The sequence below is a fragment of the Pyrgilauda ruficollis genome, unplaced genomic scaffold (assembly GCF_017590135.1).
Source record: "Pyrgilauda ruficollis isolate IOZ18807 unplaced genomic scaffold, ASM1759013v1 scaffold79, whole genome shotgun sequence".
NCBI classification, from domain to species: domain Eukaryota; kingdom Metazoa; phylum Chordata; class Aves; order Passeriformes; family Passeridae; genus Pyrgilauda; species Pyrgilauda ruficollis.
In genome coordinates, this window is record NW_024529821.1 from 3,950,823 (window position 1) to 3,978,570 (window position 27,748).

A 27,748-nucleotide genomic window follows, 5' to 3' on the forward strand; every position below is an offset into this window, starting at 1 on the left:
GAAAGTATGCCATGTTGTGAATTTGTATTGAAAGCAGGACCTTTATGAAATGCATTCATGCAGCTACTTGCCCTGATGTCAAAATTACAGTAATTAAGAAATTACTTCAAATATTTTGCTTTGTGCTGCTTTTATGCAAATTAAACAATGACATGGAGCTGCCCACTATGTTACTTTCATTTCTGTCTACTTCAAAATGTTCAGCTCTTTGGAAAGGATGGTTATAAATGCAATAAACAACTTGAGGAACCAAATAGTTCTAGGAGGAGTTTTCCCAAAGAATTTGAGGCAAAAATAATAAAAGACTGTGTTCTGCCTCAAGTTTTCAAACCCCATTTTTATTTTAAAATAAAATTGATACTGTTCTTTCAAAATGTGACATTTATCCTTTGAAGGATGCAAAATGATACTGAGCTTGAACTGGGGTTTTTCTTAGCTTTTCATTGTGAATGACACCCAAAATTACAGTTGGTAGCCCAAGCAAAATTATTTTACACTTTTAACATTTGGATGGCACCTTTATAATTTAATTGGTTGCCAAGTGCTTCTAGCTCCAACCATCTCAATTTCTTCATCCCCAGTTTCTCTTGAAGGAGCGTGGACTTGACAGTGGAAGGGGAGATGTGCCAGGGATCTGTGCCATAAAGCCTCTTTTTCTGGGAGAGATGAAGGCAGCTAGATTGCCTTCAGGCACGGAACTTGATGGAGCCAGGAGACGTGGCTCAGTTGAAATGGAAGAAAGCTACGGAATAGAATCCAGTTGGGATCATTTTAATGCCTGTGTGGAACTAGTCCTGCACACAGATTCCTTGATCAGTGCAGCACATGCTTTGGCTGTAAAACTTGTCTGATTGTTATCAGGCATCTTTCAGGAGTTAATCCAAGTGTGTTCTGACAAAAGGTGGTTGGAACCAGAATTAGTTTTTGTTTCACGAATGAGAAATCAGGGACTTGGGTTACAGGACACGTCCTGTTCAGAGGCTTCTAAACATTTGTACCATGAAAAGGCAAGGTTCATATCCCATTTTCTGCACATCAGGTTGGTCAGGGCATTGCTGCCTCCCCACAAACATTGCTGGCTGAAAAAGTGTTCCCTTCTGTGGGGCCTGGGAAAAGGAGGTGTACAATTACGGATGTGTGGGTGTGGACCTTAAAAAACAAGAGTCCTACTATATTTGAGGATATTTTCTTCTGTTAGTATTTTAAGATTTAGCACAAGTCCATAGCATAGTCCATTGAGGAGCGACTGAGGGAGCTGGGGGTGTTTAGCCTGGAGAAAAGGAGACTCAGGAGTGACCTTATGACTCTCTGTAACTCCCTGAAAGGTGCCTGTGCTCAGCTGGGGCTGGGCTCTGTCTCCAGGCAGCACTGACAGTACCAGAGGACACAGCCTCAAGCTGTGCCAAGGGAAATTTAGGTTGGATATTAGGAAAGAGTTTTTTCCAGAAAGGATGATAAAATTCTGGATGGTCTGCCCAGGGAGGTGGTGGAGTCACCATCCCTGGGTGTGTTTAACAAAGCCTGGATGTGGCACTGGCTGCCATGGTTTAGTTGAGGTGTTGGGGCTGGGTTGGACTCAATGATCTTTAAGGTCTCTTCCAGACTGGTCATTCTGTGAATAGCAAGAAATGTGTTTCAGTTAAAAATTAAAAAACTTGATTTCCAAAATTGTTTTCTCCAGGCATAAATGTCTCCTGTGGGAGAGTCTGTAACCTGCATGGGAAATGTGCAGGAGGCAGCAGAGAAAGAATGTAATTTATTGGAGATGTGGCTTGCCATTACCTGTATCATTCCTTATTTCATTGTCACCACTTAAAAACCAAAACCCATACTCACAGAGTCTTCTGGAAGCACAACTTTTGGCTAAGAAAGTGCAGCTATATTCTTACCAAGAAAATGCCTTTTTATACATCACAAAACCTGTTCAGAAAAAGAGATGAGTACTCATATTCATGTACCATGTCAGCACTCAGCCTGGTATCTCTGTACCATCTGCAGGCACCAAGAGCTGCATCACTTCTCCTGACTGGCAATTTTATTTAGGGGTTTCAGCATTAGTGGCCTGAGCAGTGATACCAAGAAACTTTTTGAATGACCTGTGTTTGCACCAGATGAATTCACCTGACTGAAGCTGTGGTTGCTCTTACAGGTACCATGGCTGGTGAAAGCCTGAGTGAGAGATACAAACCCAACTTCTGTCACTCTCTGTCCTGCTTCTGTGCTTTTCTCTGAGTTTACAGGGTTGGAGTCAGTCAGCTTTGCTCATACCACTGCAGATACCAAAGCTCTTTCAGATTTGCAGCAGTGCAGGGCTATCAGACTTTTCTCTATGAAATTTTATGGGTTTTTAAAAATGTTATAGAGGAATTTGCAGGGTTCTAAAAACATTGACAGTTCATATCTTTTTCGTGTAAGAAGCAACTACTTTTGAATTTTTATGCACCTCATAATGTGAAAATATTTCCCCAATATTCTCCTTGTTTTTATCTTTTAAGCCTAAAATAGCACATTCTCGCTCTCAGATATTTTAATTTGCATTGTATTGAATTATTCTAATTTTATCACTAATTTGGCTTTAAAATGAAGAAGGGTAGATTTAGTTGAAATGTTGAGAAGAAATTCTTCCCTGTGAGGATAGTGAGGCCCTGGCACAGGGTGCCCAGAGAAGCTGTGGCTGCCCCTGGATCCCTGGAAGTGTCCAAGGCTGGGTTGGACAAGGCTTGGAGCAACCTGGGATAGTGGAAGGTGTCCCTTTCCATGGCAGGGGATGGAATTGGATGAGTTTTAAGGTCCCTTCCTACCCAAATCATCCTGTGATTGTGACAATTTATTATAATGCCTCATACTTTTAAAGTAGGTACTATTCTGAGTGTTTAGAGTCATCACAGAACTCTGCTCCTGCTTTGATGGGAAAGTCATAGAGCCTTCCATCACTGGACTTTTCAAAATGAACAAAACCGCGGTGTCATCAAGGCTGCCAGTGTGTTCTGCTGGATAACCCAGTCATCCAGAATGGTGTCACACCCTGTCCCCACAGCTGGGGGACTGCTTCGTGACCCAAGGTGGAGCTTGGTGGCCTTGCAACTCCTGCTGCACCCTGCAGGTTTTATGTGTTTCTGGAATGGGCTGTGACAGCCTTTTGGATTCTTTGCTGAGTGATGCAGATGGGCTGATGTGTGGGTTCAGAAATGCTGTTTTTCTCCTGGCACCTGCTGCAGTCAGGGGTGCTGAGAGCCAGCTGGGTGATGGAACCAGCAGCCCCAAGTGTCGCTGGTTTGGGTGCGCTGTGGAAGTCCCCCGTTCTCTCCTGTGTTGCTGTAGTTGCTTTCTGCTGATGTTTGTGGCTTTGCTCCTAGCTTGGCTCTCAGAAAGGGTTAGTGAGTGAGTGAGTTTCTTGAGGGAGAGATTCACTGAAAGGATTCCCCAGGCAGCGTGGTGTGAGAGGAGGTTCGGTGGGGTTCCCGCTGTCCGCAGGCATTTCCAGCCTGCTTGGTGCAAAGGCTGTTTGTGGCCTGGGGTTCCTGCTGTGGGAAGGAGTGAGGGGTCTGTGTGGAGCAGGGATTTGGCAGCTCCTGCTGCAGGCCACAGCACTCAGCTACACAAACAAACGTGTGGGTTTGTTGAGGGAGCCGCAAATAGCCCGCAGCTGGTCTCCTCAGCTCTCTGCTGACCCTGCTGGGAGCAGGAGGCTGCGGGTAGGTGACCTCCAGTGGCCCCTGCCAGCTTCAGTTCCTCTGCTTCTGTGAAGGATTTTTGTATGGAGTCTTGAGTATTAGATGTTTGTGTGTTACAGTGACAAGAACAATGTGAACAGTCTTTGTGATATTTCTCTCCAGTTTATAAAGATGCCATTTGTTTTTGATGTAAACTTATTCTTGTTTATTCTTATTAATCTCACTGTAACTTTTTTTTTATTGCTTCCTTAGTCAAAATGTTACGGCCAGGCATTATTGACAGAAGTTTACAAGCATCTGAATTTGATTGAATCAGACTACTTTGGAATTGAGTTTCAGAATATCCAGTCATATTGGGTGAGTACAGTTCCCTGACAAATCTGGTATAATAAAAATGTTGGGTGAATGCAGTTCCTTGAGTGACAAAAATTTCTCAGTCTGCTGCAGTTTCCTGTAGTCTCCTGTGGGATTATCTCTTGGATTCTTGTAAATCTGTTTCACTCAGCAGAATGACAAGAGCTATTGAAGAAGAAGGGAGGAATCAGATCCTGCTTGTTAAGTCTCAGAAATTTTATAAAGAAGTTAAATAGCTGCTGATGTTCCTACTTGCAGGGACAGAAATAAAATCCTCCTTTCCTCTGAAAGCAGAAACATGAACTCAAAGTGTACTCTGCAGAGCACTTACAAAATCAAATTATGGTGTTTAATTTTGGTAGTGTTCATATTTATCCTCAGTTAATTCAGTCTTCAATTAATTTTCCTGAAGAGCCATTCCAAACCTCTTTCTAATCAACAAAAACCTCAGCAGGCACACAGGCCTGTGAGCTTTTTAAATCATTGATCTAGATCAATGCTGACACCTTTAAGCCTCCTAGTCACTTATCCTGTACCTTGCAAAGAGGACAGTGTGGCTTCTAAACTAGAAAATGTTCCCCAAACTTTCCTTTCATTTGATTTGTTTTGGTTTTTTCAACTGTTTTAAAATTTCTTTTTTTAAGATTTAGGACTCACATGCAGAGAATATGATTGAGAACATAGGGAATGCTAATGGCACTATCCATGCTGCTCTTGAGCTGAGGAAATACACTGAAGCTTGTTTAGCTTCTGTTGCTTGTGCATGGTGTCCAGACTGTTCCTGCAGCTAATAATGTTCTTAAAATCCTCAGCTGTCTCACAAACAGAGCAGTAACTAGTAAGGACCAAACATAATTGTCTTGTAACAATTTTCTGTTTGGAAGAGTGGGAAAAATAAAAGGTTGAGCTTCCAGAGTATTTTGCATTGCTTTTGTGGATTCTCCTTTTACTAGAACAATAGCCTTTCTTGTAAAACATGCTTGTCAAAAGGGAAAAAATGGTGGGAAGTTAATATGGAGTAAAAAGCCTTAAGTAGCTAGGGAAGAGTGACAGAAATAGCACAGAAGGGAAAAAAACATTGGACCTTTTCATGTTCTGCAGACTTTCTGTAATTCTACAGCCTGGCTCCTGTCAGACTGTGGGTTTTGGCATGACTCCTGCCCTCTTGGCACTGGGGCTCTGCTTTTGCTGACCTGGCTCTTCTTCTGTCCAGATGAGCTTTAAGCACAGATCAGTGGCTTTTGTATTGATGCATGAGAAATGTCAGTTCAAATAGATAAGTACACTTTTTGTAAAGCAAAGGAATTACTGCATTGAGGAAGAAATGCTACTCATAAATTACTGCTTAATTTGAATTTACTTTTGATGTTTTCATATTATATTAAATAAGAATGTAAGTTTGTAATTTTTTTCTCTTCAATTTCAGATTTGGCTGGAACCTATGAAACCTGTTATTAAACAAGTACGGAGTAAGTAGTTTTAAAAAAGGAAGTTTTCCTTAATTTGCATCTTCTTTATGTGGGTTGCTTTCACAATTACTACTTGATTTACTGGTTATGCTTCCCTGTAAAACACACATGGCAGGGGTGAGAGTGGTTCCTGCTGGGGCATGCTAACCTGACATTTTAATAGGCAGTATGTGGTGGGTGGAATGGAAACTTCCTGCGGGCAGGGTTCTTTCTCTGATAAATATCTGGAAAGGTTGGCTCAGCTGGTGTTGTATTGAAGTGAAATATAACACTTGCTGTGTTAGCTTTTGGAAGTTGTGTTGTCATACCGTGGGAAGAAAAAGGAACATTTTGGCTGATTCCCATGGCAGCTCTTTCCACATGCTCAGGAGCAGAGGTGGGAATCTCCCACCTGGGTGGTGGCTGCAGTGTCAGAGCCTCTGCCGTGGCTGTGGAGTGTGGTCTTGTCTCTATACCACCTAAAAAGTGTTAATGTGGCAGGCAATTTAAAGGCCCAAAAGAGCTGAAGAATGCAGGTTGCTGGTTGGTTCTTCAGATGTTGAACGACTAGATCCAGCTTTTTGTTTTTTCTCTGTAGAACACAGTTAAGCAATTTGTTTGTTTTGTGGTTCTGATTGTAGAGGCTTTGTGGAGGAACAAGATCAGGAGGGTGTGGTGGATTCCTACTCCTTTGCAAATCTTGATTGAAATATGTTGAAAATGAATACTGGGAAGTAGCTTTTAGCTACTCTTCTGTCTGAAATTGATTGCCAGAAAATATGAAATCATCAATTCTAGCTCATTTTGTAACTTTTTAAGGTCGTGATTTTTGACTTTTGTCGGCACTGTTTTTTAAGCAGAAGAGCCAAATCATCTATAAAATAAGGCTCCTTTGGGAGAGTACAGAATATTTTCACTCTATTTTCCCTGCCAACAAGATGTTGGGAGTGCTGTGTTTTTACATGCTCGTGGCTAAGAGGAATTGTGTCCCAGTCAAAAGATCTCGTGGATCACAGGTCTGCAGTGCTGCTTGGTTACTCCTTCTGTATCCTCTCCTATACTATATAAATTGTGGAAACTTGACCTTAGACCACAAACTGTTTCCTGGTGATATAAACATTGTTCTAAAATGGTCTTAAATCATGGGGATGTGCCAAGATTTATGGCTGCTTTACAGTCTGCCACCCGTGTTGTGTTGCCAGTGAAACTGAAAGATTTATTTAATTTTTTTGTTAATATTATTCTGTAAGAGATACCAGTCAGTTGTCTGGCAAATGTTCATGTTCTGAAATCAATTTTAAATTGACTAAAATGTCCTATTTTCTATATACTGGGGCTTTTGTTTGGTTGGGTTTTTTTTCTTTTTCTGTAGAATGTAATGATTTTGAAGTTAAACTTCTAACTTTTAATCCAGCAGCAGGGGAACACAGATGTTATGGGTTTTAAGGTGATGTTGCTCAAACTTGTTGGTTGATGTTGCTGGTGATTGCTGTGTACCTGCAGACAGGCACTTCTGAGTCTTTGACATCCTCTCTAAAAACAGAAGTTCTTGGTTTACTCCCAGTTAGTTTTGGCTTTGTGACATCCATTGAACTTTGTCTTGTGTGATAAGGTTTGGAATTTTTAAATTAATTTCAAATGGATGCAGTCAGTTTTACTAGTGAACCACTCCAGGTGGGAAGGAGTTTGGATCCAAATTTTCAGCCTCCTAACAGACACACAGTATCAGGCTGACATTTGGGTGCCTTCTCTGAGGTGCTGCTACTTTATGTAAATCAGAGTTGTATTCACCATTCCTTCTTGGGTAATTTTTTCTTGCATCCTTTTTGTTTCTTACTTTTGCTCAGACTTGGCTTCTTGAAATAAATTCTGTGTCTCGATTAAGTCTGGGCAAGTGTTTATTTTCCTGATTTGAGTGGAACTTATTCATAGGGTAAAGGCAAGACTGGCTAAACAAAAAGAGGAGGGTTGTGCTATAGAAGCAAATATGCAATATTATGTTTTAAATTTTTTTATATTTATTATCATTTGATGTAAGTGATGCTTGAAACACTTCCAATATTGCTCCCACATTAATACTTCCACTTGATTGACATCAGTAATGTGCAGGACTGTTCTTAACCTTGTGAAGGTCTGCCAGAGGCTCAGAGTATTTTCAGAAATTTGATGTAAAGTTTTGGTCTTTTAACTGGAATCATTAAAACTATTTATTTCCCTCACTTGGTCGATGTCTAGAACTGTAGAATCCTTAGTCTCTGCCAAATGTGGGCTTTCTGTGTCATTATAGGGTGTTATTTCCAGCCTCCTTTCATTTCTAGATACTACACTGTAATTAGGATGTGGATTTCTGGGTTTTTTTGTTGTTGTTGACCAAAGCTTTGGCAATTCTGGAATTGGAGGCTGGGAGCTGCTCTTGTCACAGCTGTGATAGTCTGCGAGTTCTCCCAGCTGTTTGTCAAAAAGCAAAGTTTGTTATTCTCTCATTAGCAGACGAGAGGATGAGTGAAAGAATGTTTGGCCTGTGGGAATCAGATATTCCAGGCAGAAGAAATCAGTGTACTTTGGGGCTGATGGGGTTAAAATGGACTTTGTTAAGCTTTGAGAGATCCTGGTGCTTAAAATAAATTAAAAAGCAGGCTGCTTGTGCTCCAACAAGTTTGATTTATTTTTAATTTGGCTAAGTTTACTTTGAAACAGCAGTGGCACGAGGACAGTGGGGGCACAGCCTGGCTCTGGTCCAGAGGGTGCCTGTGCACATCAGGTGGATGCTCAGCAGGCTCCTGGAAGCACAGCCTGCCCAGTGCTTTGCCTGCCTCTGCAATACTTGGCCTCATTTGCTTTCAGGCTGGAAAAACAATAGGAAAACAGTGGTGCCCAGTCCTGGCATGGTGATAGATTGTTGTACCCTGTAGGAATTCCTTCAGAAATCCAGGTGAAACAGGGATTGTGGCTCCACAGGCTGAGTTGTGATGCTGGAACTGGTAATTTAGAGCGTTATGGACTGTTCCCAGTAGTGACCAAGGGTTCTCTTTAATTTTGAAAGTTAAATTAGTTTTCAGGAAATGGGAGGAAATGTGTATTACCAGGCATGCTGGGAGCAGGGTGCAAACACCCTTTTATCTCCATGGGGGGGCATCAGGTCTGCTGGCATCACTCCTGATGGTGGAGGTGGGTGTTGGAAGCCTGTGGGACGTGTCTCCCTTCTGGGACCCTCTCCCTGGGTCACTTCTGATGGTCTTTTATGCAGCCAAGCAGCTGCTTTGGGGTATTAGAGAATTCACATTGCATGAAGCTGTTTTTCCAGTTTCAGCCTGCAGACTCACCTTGTCAGTGGCATCCTAGCTCTTGTGGAAAACAGCTGCTTTATCTCACTTGACATGAACAATCAACACCAGAGCCTGCTGTGGTTAGCTGGGATTTGAAACTGGCTAGAATTTCTTTGTATTATTTCTCTGCCTGTTGGCAAACAGAATGTGCATGTGTATATGAAGAACATGGGGTGTTTTTGTGAAATGACCAACTTTTCTTCTAGGACCAAAGACTACAATGCTTCGTCTGGCTGTAAAGTTTTTCCCTCCTGACCCGGGTCAGCTGCAAGAGGAATATACTAGGTGAAGTATTTTTAGAATTATTGGACATGCTTTATATACTGAATTAATAGAGTAGGAAGGCAGCACAGCTGCTTCCAAGCAAAGCTGAGGTGGAAGATGAGTGAAAGAGCACTTTCAGTGAATGTTAGAGTGTCAGCAGACATGTGTTGGCAGATGAATGTTATCAGAAAAAATACTTTTCAAAACAGAAAACAGCACAGGTTAGGGCTTTCCAGCATCCTGGTGTCAAGGGAGTCAGAGTATACAGAAAATGCTAACATTTATAAATGCTGTCTATAAAAAATAAATATAAAATAATCAGTACATATTTTAATAAGTGATCTAAACTTCCAAACACACTTTGCACTTGCAAACACACTTTACTGTTCACAATTTTTACCGTGCTCACCATGGGTTTTCTTTGTGGATTTCTAATGGATCAGTGGCCAGTTAAGCAGCCCTATCCACCTGTTAGCACCTGGGGACCTGGTTTGAAATCTGCCTCTAACAAGGACATTACCCAGACGTTGGTGTTTAAAGAGCTCATTTAGTGCTTTTCACAGTTTCACTACTTTTAATTGGAATTCCTCTCAGAGAGGTTCCTTATTATCCTTCAGATGTATTTAAGAACAAGCCAGCATAACAACAGTTGTGACTGTCTCTTCTAAGGAGAAATACTCTCTGAACATTTCCTTTGCACCAAGTTTTCTTATATTAACTACTGCTTCATATAGGGAATTCATTAGGAATACAGCTTTTTAGAGCAGGAACTATATTTTGCCTATTTATTGAGTGTTTATGGTCTGCACTTAGAGCATCTGGGTACTCAATTATGCTGTTAATGATATTGTATTCTTTATTGTGAGTGTACTAGAGAAACTGAGAGCTCATCAGACATACAGAAAGCAGAGCATACTTTTTGAGAAGCCTTTAATGCATACTTACAGTACTTAAAAATTAAAAACAAAATCCCTGTAATTCAAAATTTAGAACTGTTAGTACCATTTACTTCAGGAATAAAGTTTTAAAATAAACTCTTATTTAAAAAAATCTTATTGCTATATCTTAGGATGTAATTCAGTAAAGAAGAATCAGTCTGTCAGTTTGAAGGTTTATAGTAGTGAGTTGTCACCTCTTTACTGGAGTCCTTAGTGTATCTCCTTCCAATTAAAAGGAACAGCATACAAAATTGTTAAACAAAACTTATTCCTCTTTAGCAACTGAATGGGAAATATTTTAGTTGAACTAATATAGTAGTATAAGAAAAGTAAATTGACTTCTTACTGTCTTTGTAGGCTGGAAAATACAACTGCTGAGTAGACTAGTTGAGTGCTAACAGAAATGCTTATCAGTTTTCCTAACAAAATACTGGAATCATTGATGTTCTTCCATCTTTTTTCTAATAGATAAGATGACTTGAAGTGCCCTTTAAGTTTCTTTCCAGCTAAAAATGACAGCTGCTGTTACTGCACGGTTACTGCTTAAAACATTGTTTTCCTTCTTCCTTGTTCCTATGAGTCTTTCTGTGCTGATAAATTGCACTGGAACAGTCACAGGTTATTTTGGTTTGATTTGGCCTGGCTCCTTGGTAGCCAGGCTGTTGTGTTATTCTTTGGAGAGCAGAAGGATCAGGAGGTGCTGCTTTTATAAGCTCCTGCTCAGTTGTTCTGTTGTGTTTTCACATGTCAGGATGGTGTGTGTAACTCCAGCCCTTGTACTCTCCTGCAGGTACCTGTTTGCATTGCAAATCAAGAGGGACCTGGCAGAGGAGAGGCTGACCTGCAGTGACAACACAGCTGCTCTGCTGGTCTCCCACCTTCTGCAGTGTGAGTATCCCAGCTGGGCTGGCACTGCTGATGGTGCCACTGCTAACCCACATGAAGTCACACACAGAAGCTTTTGGTAACTAAAAGAAGTCTCTGTCTCACAGTATTTCCTTCTCCACACACTGTAAAAATGTTGGTTTTCAAACCTGGGATGGTCATCAGAGCTGGTGTGGGGAGGAACAGTTAGTGCTTAAGTATGAAGTAGATTTGGCTTCTGAGGGGTAGTACAAAACCTTGCTGTTTCCCTGGCTCTGCAAGCTCCGTTGCCAGCACTCCACATCTTCAGACAGCTGTTCCCACCTGTCTAGGTGCTTCCCTGGCTCCACTTTTCACTTTCCCTGTGCCTGGGAGGAGATGGCTGTACAGGAACTGGGCTGAAACACAGCTAAGAGCCATGCTGGAGCAGGTTCTGCAGCGGGGCTGTCAGCAGCTTTCCTCCTCCCTGGGACTGGAAATGGAAATGGGAAGCAATTTATCTTGAAGCACTCCATGCTGCTGCTGGCTCAGTCTGTACATGCTTAAAGACCTAAAATGTGGCCTTGGAGATGAGGAGGTTGGAAACCCTGAGTGAGTTCAGACACCAAACTGCTGGAGCAGCAGCTGAAGTGTTCACAGGTCTGCAACCCAACCTGCAGACAGAGCCTTTGGTGGCTCTTGGCTGGCTGGAAGCAAAAGCTGATTTTTTTTCACATGTGCACTGCTAAATAGTTATTGGTTGTCTAATTCTGCAATGCAATATAACAATACAGTTATAATAATATTTCTTCTGGTGATTTTATTGGCAGAGCAAATCTGTCTTGTGTATGTGTGCCATCAGTGAGTGGCACCACCAAAACCTGCTCATGGTTTTCCAGCACTGTGGAGTTGATGAGAATCTCACCATCAGGCCTTGCTTAGCCTGATCCTGCTCTTCTGGAAAATGTCAGAAAGAACAGGTTCATTTTCAACAGAAATTATTTTACAAAAGCACCTTTCACTATTTTTTACTCCTTTTCTCATGTGCTGGCTAGATTTTAAACAGGATTTGCTGTGTTCTTGTTAAGAATAATCCCATTCCTTTCTCTGACAGTAGCTGATGGCAGATGCCCTTAGACACAGAGCGAGCATATGGCAACTCTTCCTTTTCTCCATCCTTCCCATAATCACTGCACACACAGCTCCACAGACTGACTCTGCATTTGTTTGGTTGTCCTTGTATTTGTCTAATTTTTGAATTTTCTTACATTTTTTGCATCCTTCCACAGAAATGAGCTTCACAGCTTAGTTTTTGGGAAGTCTTTAGGACAACGACACATATGTGCTTTTATCTTTTGAAACCTTTTAGTTTTGAAGCTAATGTTGCAACCTCATTTTTTTATCAGAAAAAGTAAATTCTTAAAATTTATTTACTCAACTTGTAATTTTTATATACATTTGCCACATGTTCTGCCTGCCTTGTGCTTTTGTATTCCAAGCCAAAGGCTTCTGATTGTTTCGTGTTGTATCAGGTGGAAGCTGTTCTGTACTTTACAATAATGCTTTTTTCTTCTGTAAATATTCCTAAATTCACAGCATTGCATCTGAAAGACATGGATATGTGAAGGGAAGACCAAAATTCCATCTGCAACTTGCCATCTTCCCGAGTAGCCTTGTCTATTACTATTTTACATATATATAATAAAAAATATGTTGAAATATGGTATTTAGTATAAGGTATCTGTAAGGAGGAAATGTTCAGATCACCTCACAGGTCTTCTACAAGTTTCACATCTTAAGAAGTCTGCATTTTCCAGACAATGTTCAAATGCTGAACATCTGAACATTGTAATCCCCAGGAAGTCAGCTTGGCATAAATGTGATTTTTGGTAAAATGAAGCTGGATACAAAACGTCATGCACAAATTTGAACCACTTAAAGGTCTCTCTAATTCCTTACCAAATATTTTGTCAGTGTTCTTTTTCCATTGTTTCTTCTTACTCTAACATTGTTTTGTTTTCTGTTGTAGCTGAAATAGGAGATTTTGATGAATCAGAAGATCGAGAACACCTTAAAACAAACCAATATTTGCCAAACCAGGAAAAACTTGAAGGAAAGATCCTGGAGTTCCACAGGAAGCATGTGTAAGTGAGGGTTAATGTAAACCACTAAGGGAACCCCTGGGCAGCAGATAGGCTTGCCTGGGGGAGGTTGAGCAGCTGCATGACAGGATGACACTAGGAATGTGTAAATTAAACATCATTTACCTTGAGCAAGAAAGTTTGGTGTAGCAATAGTTACATAGTCAGGATGGAGTTGTTGGGCAGTAGTTTTTCCTCAAGTGAATTTTGCAGTGTGCCTTTAATAAGGTCCCAAAGAAAGCTTACATGTAATAATGGGTTTAGGCAAAATAATTCTTTAGAGTTTCAATTCTACAAAGTTTAAGCTCAATTTTGCCAGCATATGCAGAGCTCTTGCTTTTGTCTAAGTAATTAGAAATCAATTGCATCATATTCTTTTGCTATACATTAAGCATAAAGGAGATGGAGAAGGATGGAGGGACTGGGGAAGAAATAACTTCCATCAGAATTCATGCAAAACCTTATCTTACAGCTGGGTATTTTTGAAATAAGGGAAGACTATTGGTGGCAAAGAAACTCTGCCACAAATATAAAATTAGTTCCAACATGGAGTCAGGAACTACAGGAACTTATTTTTCTGTAACTTTTGAGACCTTGCATATTAGGATTTAGCAACTTCAAGTTCTTTAAAAAATTGTGAATGTCCACACATGCATTTTATTGTGTCTTAATCCAAACTTAGATTTTCCTTTGCTCTCTGTGGGTGAAGTCATGGATTGTTGCTGACTGATTTTCTTTTAAGACAGAACAAAGGTTTTTCAGGGCAGCATCCATGTTTAAAGACACATGCTGTGGTATTGGGAAATTAGTTCCTTAGAATTTCAGTAATTAGATATTTGCTGTTTGTGATCAGTCATTTTAACTTGTACTGAAATTATTGCTAATGATGAAATTCCAGCTTTGTCAATTCTTCATAAAATCAGGTGGTTACTTTTTTCTGCTTTTGAACCTTTGAGGTGCTTGTGGAAATGATGAAGAAACAAAAGAAATGTTTAAGTCATTTAAAGTAATTTGAAGTAAATTAAAATATATGCTAGGATTCTTCACCTTGGGAGAAAGTAGCTGGAGTAGGGAAACCATTAATTTCATTATTTTTCTCTTGTCCGAAGAAAAGTGCTGAAATAATTAGTAATTTCAAAGCAAATTAAAAGGGGAAACATCATTTTCATAGAACTTGCAGCAGCATTGTGATACTACTGCAAGGTGCTGTGGAGTCTGAAGCTACCAATGGGTCATGCAAGGTTTTGATGACACCATGCAGGGTAGGCTGATGGCTCTCAAATTTCAGGAGAAATGTGGGATTTTTAGATCTAAGTATCCCCACAGCATGGACACAACAGCCCAGCATTAGTCACATACCAGGACTCTGTTCAGTTGCTTCTGCTTGTGAGGAATTTTCCTGGTTTGCTTCTCTTGATGGGAAGGTGGTGACTGCCTTCTGAGTCAGGGGCTGGTAGTTCTGTTAAATAGATTTGAGCTTTTTTTTTTTTCAAACAAGTTACTTCTAATCATTGGTTACAGGAAGGAAAGTTTGCATTTTTGCCTGTCAGGAAGGTTAATAGGTAAAGATTCCTTGCTTCATAAATGTACTTTCCAAAATTGGTTTAAGAATTGCATGTAATACAGCCATATTATTAGAATGTTTGTAAATCTTATTTTAAGGCAGTTTTTTAGAAGTGTACATGCAAGCCATGTTCAGATTAACAGCTGAGGCATGAGATTAGAAAAGGTTACCTTTGAATGTTCGTGATACCTGCGTACCTTGAAGGCTCATTTCAAATTTCCCCTGTGCCTTTGGAAACATTTTTGTTAGAGAGATGTCATTTTGCAAGCAGTGCAGTCTTAAAATTAGCTGTGGCTTCCAAGGGTTAACCGCAGCTCAGCCCCATGCTGCTGCTGGCTCCCCCTTGGTGGGTTGAGGGAAAGATTTGGAAGGGTGAACGTGGGAAAATTCACAGCTTGAGGTACAGACAGCTTAAATATGTGGAACAAGAGACACACACACACATGCAAAGCAAAAACAGGAATTCATTCCTTACTTCCCACTGGCAGGCAGGTGTTGAGCCATCTTCAGGAAAGCAGGATCCTATCACAGGTAACAGAGACTTGGGAAAATAAGCACCATCACTCCAAATATCCCCCTTCCTCCTGCTTCCCCCAGCTCTGTATGCTGAGCACAGACCATATGGGATGGGATATCCTTGGGGTCACTTGGGACCAGCTCTCCTGGCTGTGTGTCCACCAGGGAGCTGTGTGTACAGCACAAAAGCCCTTGGCTCTGGGTGAGCTTTGCTGGGCAATAAGGAAAAGACCCCTGGGTTATCAACATGTCCCCAGCTCAAATAGAAATCTCAGCCTGGTACCAGCTACTGTGAGGAAAATTAACCCAGGCCCAAACCAGCACACAAATCCCTTCCCTCTTCCCTTACTCAGGGAATATTGACCACCCTTTCCCATCTTCAGCAGTTGAGGAGAGTTCTGAGTTTTCTCAGTGTAGTTACACTTTTCCTCATTTCTGTTCCAAGGAGCAGGGACCTGGGCATTTGGCTTTTTCCTGGTGAGGATGCACAGTGCAATTGGACAGACAAAAATGCTTATTTTTCATATTATTCGGGTGTGTCACATTTTTACTTTTTTCATTTATTTTAATTTTTTATTTCCTTTAATTTACCTTATTTTTTCCCCACTTACCTTTAGCAGACTAATATTTTTGAGGCCAGGTTGGATGGGGCTTGGAGCAGCCTGGGATAGTAGAAGATGACCTGGATGATCTTTAAGGTCCCTTCCCACCCAAACCATCCTGGGATTCTGTGATTTTTCCACTGATGATTGCTCCTGAAAGATTTCTTGTACAAACCAGGTGTTCAGGAAGAGGAACCTATTTCTGGCAGGATGGCTCATCTCCTCCAGATTGTTTCTGTGGCACTTTCCTTCTGCCTGTTTTTTTTTTTTTTTTAAATTTTTTTTTATTGCTTCACTGTAGCTATTAGAAGTGGGAGAGCATCATCACCCTGAGTAAAACAGAACCTGTGTATCCAATCCATTCTGTAAATGGAGAATGTTGTAATTGGAAAGATGGCAATTGAATGCTTATTTTCTGTTAAACATATTTTTTTTCTTTTACATTTGTAAATCCTTTCTTTTACTATCATAAAGTATAGTTTCTATACTTTGCAAATGTAGTAATGGTAAACAAGATGAGTTATATTTTTGGTATAGTACATTAGTTATTGCTTCAGCAAGAGCCTGAATTAACCTATTTTATTTCTATAGTTCATTAAAAATAAAGATGTAAAGATGTATATTTTGTAGATGGTGTATTTGGTGCTGGTGCAGTTAATTCCTGACACCCAGACACCCAAAATACAATATTTCCTGCCTTCCTGTGAGTAGTAGAATACTTACTGCAAGGTGAGTGCAGGATTCAACATGACACATTTGGCCTGTGTTCACATGTCTGTGGTTTCTTTGTCTGTGCATACTTAAATCAGGAAAGAAGTAGAAGATTTAATAGATTTATATTTACATTTACTGTTGTCCCTCACATCCTCTCACAACTTGTTGCTTAATTGTCCATGAACTTAAATTCTTTAAATTGCCTGTAAATTAGAAAAACTCTAACTTGACACTTTGTCTTTAAAGTTCTATATTAATCACTGGGTTTAAATGCTCTGTAAATCACTTAACACTTGACAGCATTTATTTTGAGTTCATTGCCATGGGAATATTTTATCACAACCAATATTTGTGTAGTTGGATGGTTGTAAGGAACCTCTACACCAACACCTTTTGCACCGACAGCAGTTTTTGCTGGAAATACTGATAGTAGCGTGTCATCCATTGACCTGGGGAAGATTAAGTAGATTTATCTGCTTAATGGCTGAACAAAATTAGAGCAGATTGTTTTGGGGCTGGGCTGTGCAGCTAAGCCTGCAGGCAGCATTTGAGGGCAATTTCTGTAGCTGCCTCTCTTGGTACCTGTCTGTGGCACAATCAGAGCTGCCTGGCTCTGCTCCCAGCTCCTCCACACCAGGCTCAGCCTTCTCTGCTGCCTACAGGCAGCTTGTGTGCAAGTGAGCGCTCTTAAAATTGGCTGGTATCTTATTTCTTTTTCTTCCTGAGATGTGCTGTGCTTTGGATCATATCTAATGGTACATGAAATAAGAGTCAGTGGTTCTACACCAGTTACACAGGGCTGTCCATGAGGAATTTTTTTAGAGCTCCAATTTTCTAGTTGCCATTTTTTGTTTTTTGCCTTCCTTCCCTTCCAACTCTCCTTCCCAACCTCAGCACCCTTTTAAAAAGACAAAGCCCTGCTTTCATTCTTAATGTCGCTGTATTCAGAAGAATTATAGCAGGAATTAGCGTGGGTGGGAGTTACACACAGTGCTCAGAGTGTAACTCAGGAAGCCCTGGCCAAAAGCAGGATTTATGATCTACCTCTTTTGTCTTGTGTATATTTCATAAATAGGAACCATGGTACTCCAGCATTTTTGGTGTACTTGAGGAATATGTGGTGGAAATGGAAGCAACAGTTAAAGTCAGTGTTAAAAGCACTTACTGCAGTGTTACTCATTTCAGTGAGGGGAAGGGAAATCTGCTTTAGCAGTTTGAGCTTTTAGACATAACTAGTCCATGTAGTAGTGGTAGAAATGGCTCTCTCTGTTGTTTGGCATTTCTGTTTTCATTTGAAATCAGGTTTTTGTGCCTCTTATGTTCTTTCCTTTATATTACATGGTCACAAAATACTGACATTTGGATAAGGGTGGATTATGGACTGAGCTTGTAAAGTCAGGAATGTCATTGAATCTCTGCCTTCTGCAGCTGGCAAAATAAATTTGTGATTTCCTGCTGTAGTGTTTTAGATTCTTTGTTTTCCCTTCCAGAATGAACAAGGCAACAGAACACTGCTGAAATGCTGTTGTGTGCATTCAGGTTGACTTTCTCAGGGCATTTTATATATGTGTGTGTTTTACACTAAAGAGAATTTTACTAAGTATAAAAAAATTATTGCTTTTTCTAACAACTTCTTTTTTTAAAACTGTAGCATATGAAATAAGTTTCATAATTGTATTCTGAGTTGTAGAGACAGTTCCTACTTGGGGTTAATATGTATTGTCATAATGTCTAATTTTGTTAATTCAAATGTAATAATTAACTTCAGTATTCTCTATTTGTTTTTAAAAAAATCCATATGGAGCTAAACAATTATTTGATCTAACATGTTACTCTAGGTAGGTAGGAGGCATTTTTAAGGAGTATGACTAGAAAAGCCAGTCAAGGGACCAGGAGAATTTATTTAGTAGTGATGTTGTGGGTGGCACAGCATAGTACACAAAAATAGGTAATGTTAAAAATAGTTTGTCATCTGTTTTAATAAAATGAAATGCAGATTTATGGAAGGAAGGCCACTTTCTTCTTGGAAAAAAAGGCTTGTAAAATTTGCTTAGTCTATGTGTGTGCAGGAATCTAATCTGGTTTCAGCACTGGTTGGTTGTAAATAGAATAATAATTTTTTAGCACCCATGTCTTCTGTGTATCATTACATTTATCCTAGTGAACTTGCACATGGAAGTAATTTGGTATTTATTATTTCTAATCATTGTCAGCAGTGATGTAGGGGGTCAGTTTATCCAGCTGTGGCTGATGCAGCCTCACTGCTCTGGATGGCCCAGCAGGTCCTGTGCTGCTGGTGTTTCACAGAATTCCAGAGTGCTTTGGGATGGAAGGGACCTTGAAATTAATCTTGCTTTGACCCCCTGCCATGGCAGGGACACCTTTCACTATCCCAGGTTGCTCCAAGCCCCATCCAACCTGACCTTGGACACTTCCAGGGATCCAGGGGCAGCCACAGCTCCCCTGGGCACCCTATGCCAGGGCCTCACCCCCCTCACAGGGAAGAACTTCTCCTAATTTTAATCTCATCTCTTTTAGTTTAGCACCATTCCCCCATCTCCTATCACCTTTTGTCCATAGAAAAAGTCCCTCTCCCTCTTTTTTAAAAGCCCTTGTTAAGAACTGAAAGGCCACAATGAGGTCTCCCCAGAGCCTTCTCTTCTCCAGGTGAACACCCCCAACTCTCTCAGCCTGTCTCCGGAGCAGAGGGGCTCCAGCTCTTGGAGCATCTCTGTGCCCTCCTCTGGTCTTCCTTCATCTTATGGAGCGTCCACTTAGGCTGGGGACCCCAGATCTGGAGACAGCTCTGCAGTGGGATTTCTCTGGGATTAGCACAGGAGAAGGCTCTCCTACTTTTCCTGGTTCTCCTGGACCATGTTATGCCTAAAACTGGGCAGTAGCATTTTCTTGCAGGGTGTTTTTAGTTCAGAGACCTACTTGGGTGGCATGCTCATGTTTGTGATAAAGGCTTTCTTGCTTTGTAGTGTAACAGGGGCATGATCAGTAGCAATAGCTGGACTTGATCGTCTTCAATGTCTTTTTCAGCCCTAATGATTTTATGATTCTATGATTCCAAGAACTCTTTCATTTCCACAGCACCATTTGCTCATTCTTGGAGGATCTTTAACTCCTTGTCAGGACCCTATGAACTTATGGAGTGTTTTGACTTACAGGGAAAAGTTCTTGCCAGTACAAGTATCCACTGAAAATGCACTACAATCTAGTGCACTCCCTCTCATGGAAAAAAAGGGGGGATTGAGGGGAAAAAAAGACTGTTTTCATGCAGGAGAGCAAATTGTAGTGGTTTGATGTCAACTAAGCTGGGGAGCAGTCAGTGAGGGCTGAAACTGTGACAGGTCATGAACAGTCTCTGTGTTGCTGTTTTGGACCTTGTGTACCCTTACAGAGCAGTTGCCCCTGTCTGTGTACAGCTTCCTCTTGTTTTTAGAGTAATTTTGACAGCAGATGAGGTTTCATTTTAAAGATCCTTCTCTGGATTCCTTGGCAGGGAGGGAATTATCCAGCCAAAGGCACCTGGTGGTAATAGAGTAATAATTTCATGGTCCCAAAACCTGACCTGAAAAGGGTCATTCTGTTGCAATGTTTGCATTGTTTCTGTTTTGCTGGCTGTGCAACTCTACCAGCTCTCACTTCTTGTCTTTGTTAATGCTAGTGTGTACACAAGCAAGCAGAAGGAGGAGCACTGTGGATTGAATTTGGATTTGTTCAACTTTATAGTTTCTCAACTGTAAAAGCTCTGAGCTGATGAATATCTCTCTCAGCATCTGTCTTGGGATGCACTTGACATTGGCCATCAGCTGGGTCATTACAGAACTTTCAGTGTGACACACGACATGGAGTGAAACCACCCAACTAGATGAGACAGAAAATTATTATTTAGTGCCCAGAGTTCAGACTTAAGTGTGTTGGCAGTGTTGTAGAATCAGATTGTTCTTAAAACTTTATTTTTCTTCCTCATTATAGGGGTCAAACTCCTGCTGAATCTGACTTTCAAGTGCTTGAAATTGCCCGGAAACTGGAGATGTATGGCATCAGATTCCACCTCGCCTCTGACCGTGAGGGCACCAAAATCAATCTGGCAGTTTCACACATGGGTGTGCTGGTGTTCCAGGTATGGCAGGGATGGCAGACTGTCTGTCCTTTAGCATGTTGGAGTAAGTCTCTCTTTTTAACATCAGTTGTTTCTGATGCCTTGAAAATTTAATGTGTTCTGTGGTAAGGAGTGTCATTTAAGTCCCCAAAATTCTGTTTGGTGCAGCTTGTTCTTGTGCAGAGTGCAGAGCATCAAAACAAGTGACACTGAAGTAGAGGGGCTTTGTTTGAAGTTAGGTGTGTGATGAGAGGAAATCATCAATTAATTCATTTTTGGAACAGCCCTGGGACAGGTCTGTCATCCTGGAATTTTGGTTTGGTTTCTCTTCTTTAATATTCCCGTGGATTTTTGCTGGGATATTGTTGCTCTCATTGTTGCTGATTGATTGTAGTGATTGGACCAATTAATGTTACTATGTTTGTTGTATTAAAGAAACAACTCAGTGCTCAGAATCCTATTTATGAATGCAGTGGTAGGGTTTTCCTCTCCCCAAAATACAGAGGCAGCTGATTTACTGAAATATTTCCGTTTGGGTGCTCAGCTGTGTCTTACCTGCTCTTTGGTTACTGTGGGGCAGCTTCTTTTGGAGGTGCATCAGTCCTGCAATCCCTCTCAGACTGCTTAGTGGCCTTTCTTGTTTAAGGGAATGTTGTCACCAGAAGTAAAAATCCAGCTGGATGTGTCCACATACACATCTATATACCCACAACAGAATTTTGTTTGGTACTCTGCTTTTCTGAAATGTTTGCTAACATTTAATCATTCTCATTTTGATTCAGGGTAACACGAAAATCAATACCTTCAACTGGTCCAAGGTCCGTAAGCTGAGCTTCAAGAGGAAAAGATTCCTTATTAAGCTCCACCCAGAGGTCTGTGTAACTTTTACTGTAATGTAGACTGGTCAGTGTTGAAAAAAATACCTGTGCCTCATTTTATTATGAACATTTCTGGAGTTTGTGATTTTATAAAACAGCCTCAGTGGGCAGGCTTAGCTGGGCTGCATCAATCAAGTGTCAATCTTTCCTTTCTCACCCCACAACTTAAGGTCTTTAGGTTTTGTGTTTCACTCTCAGCTTATCCTTGATGCAAGCTTACACATGTATAAATGTAAGACAAAAAAAAAATTACTAGACCCAAGTATTTGGTGCAGCCTTTCTCAGTACTTCTTTGAAAAAGTTGCATCCACTTTCTTGATTCAAATGAAAATTATCTGATACACCTCAGGTCTGAATAGGTGGCTGAAATTATATTGTTGTAGCTTAATTTTAAGGATGGTGTGATTACCTTTGCTTCATCTTTTCTATACATCTCTATAGCACAAGTGTAATTTTTCATGCTTTGCTGATTTACAGATGTTTTTCTTTGCAGATGTCATCAAAATTGTTGCTTCCTTGCTGGATAACTAGACTGCATTCAGTGTTTAAATTATATTAAAATAGAGAAAAAAACCCAACTTTGGACATAATATAATTTCATGTATCAAGGATACCTGAAACAGGACACTGTCTGCTGATGTAGCAATGTGTCTCACAAACAGACCCTTGGAAATTTCATGTGATAGCTGTACTCTGACATATGCAGTATTTTCTGGTTTTGTCTGAATTTGCAGGAGACAAGCATCAGAACTCCTAAAAAAAGGAATATTATTTTAAAATAGCTACTATTTCACTTAAAAATTTAAATTTCTTTGAATTTTCTAAAGGTGGGTTATATTGAGCATGTTTCTAAAGTCAAGTACTTTTTAAACACACTTACAGTTTCAAGGTAAGCAAACATTTTGGACAGCTATTAAATAATTCTTAACTGCATTCAGAATCACTCCCACTGTTTTAAGGCAGATGAGAAGTGACTTAGGAAATCCTGCATCTTGCTGGAGTTCAGCTTTTTTGTTGGCACACATTTGTGCCTTCCTTTTCTCTTTACTGTCATTTTAGGCGCTACTGAACTTCTGTGGTTTTTTTTTTTTTTTCCCAGGGCCCGTATCAAGATACATTGGAGTTTCTTTTGGGAAGTAGGGATGAGTGTAAAAACTTCTGGAAAATCTGTGTAGAGTATCACACATTCTTTAGGCTCTTCGACCAGCCAAAGCCAAAGGCTAAAGCAGTGTTCTTCACCAGAGGGTCATCATTCAGATACAGGTAGGGAGAAACAGCACACTCATTTGTCTTAGAAAATGAGAGCAAAAGGAAGAAGCATTCTAAAAACATTCCATCTCTAATGCTCATCCCTGTGTTTGATAACCTTTGTACTTCTGTGGGTTCACAGTGGACGAACACAGAAGCAACTAGTGGATTATATTAAGGACAGTGGGATGAAGAGAACCCCATATGAAAGGTAAGATGAAATGGCTTTGTAAGGCAAAACATAGCGGAGACTTTCACAGTGCCCTTCTTGCCTAAATTTCAGTATTTTAATGCTCCTTGGAGGCAGGCTTATTTTCAGTTCCCAAATGTAAGGTAGCTGAACTAAAATGTAAAAAAAAATTATTATTTTGTGATGACATAAGAGGCTTTTCAAAGTTTTGGTCCCACATTTTGATGTCTATGGATAATGTGGCTTAGCTGTCTGAAAGTTCAGCATGTGCTGAAGGTTCCATGATGTTTGTGGGGACCTCTCTGTGCCACTGTAGCTGTGCAATCAGCCAGTGCCAGAGCACTGGGACTTGGGATCTGCAAGTTTGAAACTGTGATCTAAAATACTCAGTTGTTTCTAAACATATAAATATATAAATTAAAAATATGTGCTTTCATTATAAAATAGTTTTTTCCTTACTTGACTCTAATGCTGCCCAGTCTACATGTGGGAAACTCCTCCTACTCCAAATCCAAACTATGTGTGGGAAACTCTTACTCCTGATACAAAAGATTATAGGGACTCAATAGGAATTTTTAAAAGTCTGCATTAATCTACTATTAATAGATATTGTTAATGTCTCAGACTCCAGTTGAGCTCCTTTTCTATTTGAAAATTTGATTTTCTATTTAATTATTGATATAGAATGAATCTAACCATGAGCATAATGCAGGATACCACTTTTTGGAGTCAAACATACATACAAAATTTTATGTGGTTGGCTGAACTTTTAAAAATTTGTACAGTTTTTGCAGATTAGTTCATTCTGGTTCTGAAGCCATTCTTCTGTAGATGTTTATAATAATGAAAAAGGGTAGAGTTAAACTAAAATTTGCTGTTTAGTATTCAGTTTGTGTTCAGCCCCAAGTTGTTCTTGAAGTCTCCTTCAGTGGTACCAAGAGATCCCCACCAGCCAGGTGGAGTTCAGTCTGTTCTCCAGGTAACAAGTGACAGGACATGGCTTCAAGTGACGTCATGAGAAGTTTAGGTTGGAAAAATTTCTTCACTGAAAGCACAGGCTGCCCAGGGAAGTGTTGGAGTCACTATTCCTGGAAGTGTTCAAAAAAGGTGGAGATAAAGCACTTGGGGAAACGGATTAGTGCTGAGGGAACAGCTGGACTTGATTGATGATCCTAGAGGCCTTTTCCAATCTTAATGATTTTCTGATTCTGTGAATGATCTGGATCTTGCTTTATTCCATTTTTATGCGTTTCTTATCTTGCATCTTTTAATTTACAACTCTTTTGACCTTTTAAAACTTGAACTAGTTATTAACAAAACACAGATAAAATAGAGCTTGAGATGTTTCTGTTGGCTACTGGCATGGCCATAAGTGGTGGGGGAAGAAATGAGGCTGGTGCATGTCTTGGATGCTGACAGGCTGCTCTGTTCCACAGGAGGCACAGCAAGGTCAGAGCATCCACCCGCACCTCGAACGCGGACGTGCCAAAGCAGGTCAGTTCTGCAGCACTCTCTGGGTTGTGGCTGTGGGCAGGGGCATGGGCAAACAGCTTTCTGAGGTGGTAGTGAAGGAGTCAACTCACCAGAATTGCTGCCACTGTTTGCTCTTTGTCTGCTGCACAGTTCTTTTTGTTGCTTTTACTTATTTGATAGTTGTAGCCAGTGGAGTGTGAAGTGAATAATATTTTACTCAAAGTTCCACTGAACTGAAAAGGAAGTGTTGGACTTTCTAGTATGTTATTTCAGAGGATTAGTTATCTCTAGGTACTCTCTGATTGCTCTCTGGCAGTCTCAAAGCATCTTGTAAGATGCCTTCTGCAGGACATGGCAAGAAACAATCATTTCACTGAATGCTCTTGTGTTACATGGGAGAGGTTAAGGAAGCATCACAGAATTTCCCTGTCATTTTGTTGTTTTTCTTTGTGGATGCTTGTTGAGCTATAAAATGTATGCTTTTAGCTTTCCATTCAGTTAGCAGAATTAAGGAAAAAAACCTTGCCTTTTTCTTGGGCTGCTGGATCAGCTTCTGTACAGTGTCTGCTGTAAAGTGAGCTCCTGTGAACCATATATTTCTTCTGCATATGGATGTGACTGGATGTTACACTTGTTTTTGTGTATTACCAAACCCTTTTTATCTGTTGTGTTTCTGCTTTTTTGTCCCCTTTTAGAGTGTCCCATTCACTGAGGGCTTGAGAACTCCAGGGTCTCCTGCCTCAACAGCTGCCCCCTTCCACTCAGTTCACTCCTTGGCCAGTCCTGCTTCTATCCTGCCCATGTTTGCTGAACCCAGTCCCTCCTCCTTGGATCCCCGAGCACCGTACACAAGGATTCCAGACAAAACCACTGCAGCACCAGTGGAAGAAGTGGGGAGGAAGCTGATGCAGCAGCCTGGATCTCCCGTGCTCCAAGGTGTTGGGTTTGGTAGTGTTGCAGGAAACTGTGACCCGTCTTGTCCTGTTGTTGAGAGTGGTTGCGGTGTAGACGTAGATGTAGTGAGAAGTAGTAAGGAGAGCAGGGTTGCTGGTTGTAAAAATGACAATGATGAGGATGACTTTACCACAGGTGTATTCATTGCTGAAAAAGAGCAGCAGCGTGGCAGCCGTGGGGCCCCTCTTTTCACACTGACAAATTCCCAGTTACAGGTGTCAGAGGAGTTTATTGATGATGACCCAGCAGAAATGTCCTTTTTTGCTGGGGGCTCTGAGGCATTTTCCTACGTGTACAGTGGGTTAGAATTAAAGGGCTCTGAGTTTTCCAAGTGTCAGTCAGAGCCAGCTGGTTTAGCTGCAGATGCCCTCCAGCAAAGCTCAGTCTCTGCTCAGTCGAGCCCTGACAGGTACTCAACCGAGGCCGTGGATATGAACATGGAAGAGGAGTTTGAATTTGAAGAAGGCAGCGATTTCAACGGCAATGAGAGGCCATCGGACACCTCGGAGCTGTTTGAGGTGAAGGCCCAAGCGAGCAGAATGCAAAGCCTGCTGAGCCCCTCTGAAACCAGCTCCCTCATCAACAACCGCTCCGAGAGCAGCTCCCTCAACAACCTGGCCCTGAACGGGACCTGCTCCCTGCACACCTACGGCTCTGCCAACCACTCCGAGGCCAGCTCCATGCTCAACTTCCCCGCCTACTCCGTGCGCTCCGAGTCCAGCTCAGCCTTCCAGTTCACGGACATCATCGACCAGCTGGAGCAGCTGAGCTGCCCTCCCACCACCACAGAAGACTCCAGCAGCACGGACACCGACTCCTGGGACTCAGAAACAGCTGCACCCCTGGATGTGAACCTTTTCTTTAGTAACCCCTTTGCTCAAAGCACGGGGGACAACTATGCCTTTGACTTTCAGAATAATTTAAAAAATCTCACGCAAGAAGACTGGACAGAGAAGTCGCAAATCAATTGATTGGTCTTGATTTTTGTGATGGATTCCTCTATGCTTTTCAGGCTTGGAAGTCAATAGGGTGTGGTATCAGTCAATGAAAACATAGTTGATTTTTAAATTTTTTTTTGATTTGTGTGCCTCTTCGGTATCCCTCAAAGCATCCAAGTTTTGGTGCTGTGTTTCTGTGCATCACACTACATCAGGAATGGGTTATAACAGGCTACAATGTTGGAAAATACTACACTTAGGAAAAACACTGATTTCAGAGAATTTGAAGTATCAACTGGCTCATGCAGACGTCACAACTTACAGTATACTGAAGGATTTCTTCAGCTGTAGACATATCTGCAAGAGTCTCATATAATATGCTGTTCCTCCAAAATCCAAATAAAACAGTCACTTCTGCACATGCTTGTTAATCAGCAGCTGCATCCACTAAATTGCCTGTTTTCCTGCACTGTAACAAGATCCTCATTTTGGGTTTTTTTTTGTTTCCATCATCAAAAAAACCCCGAAGAATCTTCAAATCATCTCTGAAGGACAGTTTTAAAATACCAACCTATGCAACATGTCTGTGGTATGCTTTGAAGAATAAATAGCCTCTACCTACCTTTGGAAGAGGGAATGTGTATACAACCAAATGGAAACAGCAGTTTCCAAACTTCTTGTGAAGACAAGCTTATTTTCTGACTTCCAGGTGCCTTCAACAGTCCAGCAGCAAATGTTTTGCAGCAGTTTGGACATATACAGAGACTATAAAAGCACTTAACCCCCATCACATTTCCCTTCTTGTCCATTAATTACTCTGCATAAAAATACAAAGTACTTCAGAAAAGTATCTGTGGAGGACAGCTGGTGGTAAACCTGATGTTAGCTTAAACTTTTTCTTTAAAATATGGACTGTATTCAGAAAAATACTGTAATTTTTCTGAAAAATTGAGTTGTTAGGAGAGGTAGATACTATAGACAACAGTTAGAGCTTCAGGGCTTTTGTAAATTCTTTTAGACAGGTGACTTTTATGTGAGACATAAACTGAAAGTTAGGAAGTGTAATGGAAAAGACAATTGAATTATTGCTTAACTGGTCACATTTAATTTAGCAACATTTACTGAGGCAAAACAGCAAAAGTTGTGAAATGTCCTTCCCAACTGCTGTGGATTGTGGGAGTGAAATTCTGAGCTTCAGCTTGTAAGAGCATTTTTTAGACCATATGCAAGCAAGCATGGGAAATCCATAGCACCTGACCCAAATCTTGTGATGGAGAGCATCATCTTCAGCCACTTGGTTTTGGGGTTCCCTTCTGCCCAGTTTTCAGTCCTTTGCAGTGAGAGTGCAGTACTAATACAGCTGATGCCTCCAAAATAAGCAGCTTAGTTACAAACATAACTTTATGGTCAATATTATTGCTACCAGTTTAAATATGGTCTTGATATATCATTAAAGACCTTAATTGTTTACTCAAGCATTTAAATAATACTATTATTTCTCAAAATTCTGATAACTAAAACTTTGATAGAATACTTTTCAACATGAGGCAGAACTCGAGGAGGTAAAACCTC

At 40.8% G+C, this 27,748-nt stretch overlaps 1 protein-coding gene across 2 annotated transcripts in view; it reads left to right on the forward strand.

Annotated features, from left to right (window-relative positions):
- Positions 1–27,748, forward strand: part of FARP2 (FERM, ARH/RhoGEF and pleckstrin domain protein 2) — a 67,880-nt gene that overhangs the window by 10,821 nt on the left and 29,311 nt on the right. For both annotated transcript variants that reach the window (XM_041486986.1, XM_041486987.1), the window contains exons 2-12: positions 3,927–4,031; positions 5,455–5,497; positions 9,009–9,087; positions 10,795–10,892; positions 12,877–12,991; positions 20,369–20,516; positions 21,278–21,367; positions 22,473–22,636; positions 22,764–22,832; positions 24,248–24,305; positions 24,980–25,220. In XM_041486986.1, coding sequence (XP_041342920.1) covers positions 3,927–4,031; positions 5,455–5,497; positions 9,009–9,087; positions 10,795–10,892; positions 12,877–12,991; positions 20,369–20,516; positions 21,278–21,367; positions 22,473–22,636; positions 22,764–22,832; positions 24,248–24,305; positions 24,980–25,220 — 1,210 coding nt within the window. The remainder of the gene's footprint in view (positions 1–3,926; positions 4,032–5,454; positions 5,498–9,008; positions 9,088–10,794; positions 10,893–12,876; positions 12,992–20,368; positions 20,517–21,277; positions 21,368–22,472; positions 22,637–22,763; positions 22,833–24,247; positions 24,306–24,979; positions 25,221–27,748) is intronic.